This window comes from Chanos chanos, chromosome 14 (genome assembly GCF_902362185.1).
Source record: "Chanos chanos chromosome 14, fChaCha1.1, whole genome shotgun sequence".
Lineage (NCBI taxonomy): Eukaryota > Metazoa > Chordata > Actinopteri > Gonorynchiformes > Chanidae > Chanos > Chanos chanos.
Genome location: NC_044508.1, coordinates 9,233,457 through 9,239,782, shown reverse-complemented (window position 1 = coordinate 9,239,782; position 6,326 = coordinate 9,233,457). Strand labels below are relative to the sequence as shown.

Sequence of the window (6,326 nt, the reverse complement as noted above, 5' to 3'; positions counted from 1 at the left end):
CAATTTCTACTAAATCAATGAACTAAATAAATTATTATTGTCTTAAATATTAACTTAAATTATTGTATGCTAATTAATCAAATATTCATATTTTGTCCATAAACTGCATTTTGGCTCCTACATCAGTGTTTGTAAAATACATACATTTTAGTAGTTAATTGTTCTTTTGTATAGAACATTTCACTTGCAATCTAAAGTGTTTTTTGCTCTAATGATTGAAATTCTTTCATAATACCAGGTCTGTTTTATTCAAAAGAATGATATGTAAAATTGCTGTTTTGCACTGTCAAAAGAATACATTCCAATGTAAAGATGAATTATCTCAAAAATGTTGTTTGCACTATTGAAAAAAATGTGACATGGTGTTTTTCTTAAAATACAGTTCTGTTTTATTCTAAAGAATGGGAAAATAATATATGTTAAACGGTTGTTTTGCACAGCTCATATAGAATTCTTGAATGATAACCTGTTACACAGGTATTCCTATCAGGTTTGCTTGTCCTACTACATGGGCCTATACATTCATGTTTGGTAAATGGTTGAAGCCATGGCAGTTTCCTTGATGTGTATGGTATGGATAGGACTTCTCACAACCAAGTATGTGGGCATTTTATATTATATCTTTAGATACATTAAGTCTACTACTGAAGGGTGATGCAGGTGTAAGACCTGTATTCGTCATAGATCCACAGTAGTCGGGACACCCTGAGCCACAGAAAAACACTGTTCTCAAGCTTCATCAGTTCTGGGCGTACACATATAATGTACAAGCAGGAAGTGACAAGTTTCTTACTGAACTTAAAGCAAGAGCTCGCAACTGTGTGAATTCAGAAACTCTGAAGATCTCGTTATTAGATAAAATTGTATTTAGTTTGACTGATACTGCTCTGTGTGAGAAATTGCTGTCTATCCCTGATTTGACCCTGACTAAAGCTGTTGATATGCACTGCGCAAAGGAGGTAGTATGTGCACAGGCACTTGCAATACAGTGGATGTCGTCAGGAGAAAAGTCGCCCCTAATGCACCACATGTGCGCGCTGAGCACAAAGTAGCGAGGACCCTACCCAAAGATCAGTCTCAGATATGTGAGAAATGTGGACGACAACACCAGCCCTGCATACAATGCATACTGCAATAAGTGTGGGAAGAAAAATCACTTCTCTGTGATGTGCAAATCAGGGAAAGTGGTAGCCCCAATTGACACTGACACAGACACTTATGGTGACGGAGCAAGTGCAGCTGTAGACTCACTATTCATTGGATCTGTATCACAAACACGGCCTCGCAAAACAGACACAGGCTGGCACACTAACCTCAGCACAGGTGGCCAGTTAGTGGTATTCAAACTTGACACCGGTGCTGAAGCTAACATTCTGCCTCAGTCTGTTGTGAGCAAGCTCTCAGTGCCTGTCAAACTACAAAAAAGACTGACACAGCTTTAATAGCCTATGGTAGTGCACGCATTAGAAGTGGCAAGGTCACATTCAGATTGCATGTCCAGACACAGCATAGATAGACTTACCTGAACTTCTTTGTCACCATAGCGTCTGACACACCTTTGCTGGGTCGTCGAGCGTGCGTACAATGTGACCTGATAAGGAAAGTGGATGCACTAATCCCAGCTGCTGCAGCGTCCAAGGGAAAACTTCTGAGGTGATAATGCCTCTGTTTTCAAAGGTCTTTGTGAGTTTCCAGGTCAGCACCACGTTTACACAGATCCAACAGTATCCCCAGTGATCCACGGGTGTAGGAAAATCCCTTATGTCATCCATGATGGGTTGAAAGAGACAATCGATAGCCTGGAGAGTAAAAGTGTGATTAGCAAAGAAACAAAGCCCACTGGGTTAGCAGTTTATGCATCACTGAAAAGAAAAACAGGTTTCTCAGGGTTTGCCTTGACCCCAGAGATCTGAACAGGACTATATTATGTCAACACTTCTCCATATCCACTGCTGAAGACATACAGAGAAGATTAGCAGGAAAAAAAGATTTTTACAATTCTGGACGAGAAAGACGGGTATTGACAGATCAGACTCGATGACCTTTCTGCAGGTCTTTGCACTTTCAGTGCTCCCTGGGGAAGATACCGCTTTCATCGTCTGCCATTCAGAATTAAATCAGCAAGCGAAGTATTCCAGCAGGTCAACTGTGAGAGCTTTGGTGACATTGACGATGTCTCTGCTTATGAGGTATTAGGAATCCGACTGATGCACTGATTGTAAGTCGCTTTGGCTAAAAGCATCTGCCAAATACCAAATTGTAAATTGTCTTCATAGTAGCAGATGACTGATCATTGCTGCGGCAGACAAAATGGAGCATGACAAAATACTTCAGAAAGTGATGGATAAAGCTAAAGAGCTCAATGTCAAATTCAACAAAGACAAAGTCCAATACATAGTTAAGGAAGTGAAGTATCTTGGGCACATCATCAGTGCTAATGGAGTCAAACCAGGTGACTCAAAAGTGCCATCCAGTAGTTGCCTCCACCCTCTGACAGAAGGAGCCTTCAGCGGTTACTTGGTATGACCAGATATCTGACTCCGTACATCCCCAATGATGTCACACTCACTGCACCCTTACAATTGCTGGTCCGAGTAGATGTCACATGGCAGTGGGATCCAGAACAACAGGCTGCATTCATTGCATTGAAAATGGCTGTCTCTATAGCACCACTGCTGTGGTCACGCCCGGATCACCGCACAGGCTTCATATGGCTTAAGCCTAGGGGCCCCCACGCCCCCGCGCCTCGGAGGGGGCCCCCGATTGGTCAAAAGAAAAAAATATATCATATTCATTAGCTCAAAATCACGCCCCCGCCGCACAGGGGGCCCCCAATTGGTCAAAAGAAACAAAAACGTATTATTCATTGACGCAAAATGAATATTTAAATAACCGGACACTGATTGGTTATGGGGAATCCGCCTTTCATATATAAACGTTAGGCGTCACGTACTGTGTCAGTCTGTAGTTGAACAGCGACAGTACTTATGAGCGAAAGAAAATACGAAAGCGGTGCCCAAAAGCGCAAAGCGCAGCGGCAAAAAGCCCAACGAGGCCAAGCTCTCTTGAGCAATATGCCGAAACTGACCGGATTTTTTAAACCGAGTGAATGCCAGTCGGCAAGTGAGCATGGCTCCAGTGCATCCACGCTAGCTAGCGTGGATGCACTGGAGCCATGCTCATCTTTAGCAGCTGAGGCTAGCTCTGTTGATCATTAGTTTTCTTTACCCTGTCTTCAATATCTTTCATTATATCTGGCCTACATATATCATACATGTACATTCAAATATTCAGTTGCATTAGTTGTGATAAGTTGTCAATTCCTTGAGTTTTAGCTGTTCTGTTTCACTGGCCCAAAAGACCAGAGTTTAATAGTTTAAAATAGTTTGAAAAAAAAAATAATAATAATATAAAATAAAATAAAAACAACAAAAAAACACACAAAAACAACAAAAAACAAAACAAAAAAATCTATCTATCTATCTATCTAGGCCTATCTATCTATCTATCTATCTAGGGCTATCTATCTATCTATCTATCTATCTAGCTAGATGAAATAGATGTAGCCTAAGGTGGGCGGACGAGGGACGGGCAGACGGGGGACCGGGAACGGGGGTGTTGGGGGGGGTTGGGGGCCCACAGCAGCTTGTAGCCTAGGGGCCCCTGACCATGTTAATCCAGCCCTGGCTGTGGTTCTTTGACCCCAAACTCGCAGTTGAAATTCAAGCTGATGCTTCCAAGGACGAACTTGGTGCCTGCCCCGCGCAAGACAAACAACCAGCTCCGCTCTAGAGAATTCTAGAGGGCACAACCGTGTAAACTTTCATTCCCACCAAACATTGGTTTCCACTCAACTTCAATTGGGAACAGGACCGCAGATACTTTGATGTAGGCTACACACAAATTAAGATTAATGTTAATTAAAGACCAAGCCTAGTAAATGTGTCCTATAAACTGCATGTTGAAATTTGACTCAGCTCTTAGCATCAACACAAAAGTCACACCACACAAATGGCTTTTAATTAGTTTATTTTGTTAGTTTATTTTGTTACAAAACATGTAATTATAATTGTTAATTTCTTTCCTTCATCGATCAATTTCTTACCTTCACATTTAAAATATTTCATGAGGTTAACTTATACCCTACTTGTGGTCAGTTGGCACAAAGATAGTGGTCGACACATTAGTTTGCTTTGCGGTCCCTTTAAAAAAAGTTTGCAAGACCAAGCATTCTGAACAAACTTGTAGCCGCCTATTTCATGTACGTCAGAACATCCAAAGCATTTGACAGCATTGTTGGCAGGGCAGCCAGAGCAAATTTTGACATTCTTGCTGCTCCCAGTGTAAATATAAGGTTAGGAGTTTTATGTAGACGAGAAGAGTCGGTTCTCTCACTTGGACTCTAGCTAATTCTATTGGTTACCTCACTATATCCTGTGTGTTGATTGGTGTTCTAAAACACAATACCAACTCATCTACACCTTTTCTGATTGGCGTATTTCAATGCGCATCTGGGTTTATATTTTATTTAGGCAGTTGTTTCGGTCACTTTCTGACATTTCATAATGTGAAGAGTATCAGACAAAAAGCATTACTATGTTAAACAGTATTTCCGATTTTTCCCGCAATTTTGAAATATGACCTTTTCTAAAAAGAACAAATAAAAGCACTCAGCAGTTTATGAGAACTCTCTAGCATTTTGTCAGATCAGCTACTGATGGCATGGAGATTACAAAGACATCTCTTTTGATCCACAGTAGCACAATGACCCAAAAAGCTCCCCAATGTTTTTTTTCCCTTAGTTATGTCTTCAAAACATATAATTTATATATATATATATATATATATATATTGTGGATGTTCCATGTACTCTTAAAATGTTTTGTTACTTATTTATTTGCATATTTACATGTTGTAAGCTACCTGGATGCCATTAATTTGTTGCTTTGATTTCTCGGTTGATGATGATTAAACCCTCATGTGCTGAATTATGCAACATTTAATTTCATATTCTTGTCAGAGCACTGTAAACATTACTATGTACTACCATAGTCTAAGCACTGGATAACACATTTAGCATAGCAGTAGGTGACTGCAGTGTGTATCAGATGTACCACACACACAAACTCACCCTTTGTGCTTGAACACATGCACTAAATGCAACTATATGACCATGTGTGCTCTGTCACACACACACATGCTAAATCCAAGAGAGAGGGAAACAGTGAATTGACCAGTAAAGAACTGCAATTAAAAAAATGCAAACAATTTTAAATAACAGCAGTAGCACCCAGAAGTTCACCTTAAATCCAGGAAATAATTTTTTTTTTTCATGCAGTGCGGTCTATGCTAGTTTCCGTGTGAAGTGTCAAACCTCAGAGCCATCATTTGCCCTAAATCTGTTGTCGATCAGAGGGTGACTGGTCAAGATGCAGCACCACAACAGCACCAACATGTCCATTCCTTACCGTGCAACACCAGAGAATGTAGCCACCAGTGCTGTTTTAGGGCTTTGCTTTGTTCTGGGTATCCCTGGTAACCTGGCTGTACTGGTGGTGGTTGGTCAACGCCTCAAAAATGGAAACTTTACCTTAAAGCTGATGTTTAGCTTGGCTATATCAGATCTTCTGACACTGGTTTCATTGCCTTTGTGGATCAAAGCATTGCTCCATGGTTGGATCTTTGGTTTGGTTCTCTGCAAGATGATTTCCTACCTGGTCTACTGGAGCATCTATAGCAGCGTATTGTGTGTCACTCTGCTTAGTGTCCATCGGTACCTGCAGGTACTTTATTCTCGGAAATGGTCCAAGCTTGGACGTAAGGGAGAATTAATGCTTTTAATTGGAGTGTGGATTCTAAGTGGAATTTTATCCTCTTACAGTCTCTTTCAACGCCAGGTAACATTCCAAGACAGAGATAAATTACTCCACTGTGACAAGAAATACAAGGATGATGGAGAAAGAGTTTGTATATTGGTCCTGGAAACTGTTTCACTTTTTGTTGTTCCATTCTCTGTCCTTGCCTTTTCCTATTTTACCCTCAACAAAAAGGTGAGTCACATGGTTTTATTCCGCAGTAAGAGGATGACCAAACTGGTAGCTAGGATTGTGCTGGTTTTCTTTCTCCTCTGGACTCCTGTTCACATAAACAATGTTCTTATGATTGCTGCAACCTTAGGGAAGTCTGACAGATTGTCGAGCATCACAGAGACCATGGCAGGATTGTCTGGAGCATTGACTTTCATTAATAGTTGTGTTAACCCGTTTCTGTACGCTTTTTCCGCTCAAGTGCTCCGCAGGCAGACACCCATGGGGGAGAGTACGTAA

General features: G+C 40.9%; 1 protein-coding gene across 1 annotated transcript; it reads left to right on the top strand.

Annotated features, from left to right (window-relative positions):
* The first annotated feature begins 5,429 nt into the window (after positions 1 to 5,429).
* Positions 5,430 to 6,326, top strand: LOC115827436 (C3a anaphylatoxin chemotactic receptor-like). Its single transcript, XM_030791271.1, has one exon. It carries the CDS (start codon positions 5,430 to 5,432, stop codon positions 6,324 to 6,326), a length of 897 nt encoding a protein of 298 aa, XP_030647131.1.

What these genes read in the sequence shown, in the direction of transcription:
- LOC115827436 (XM_030791271.1), top strand. Translation starts at nt 5,430, where the DNA reads ATGCAGCACCACAACAGCACCAACATGTCCATTCCTTACCGTGCAACA.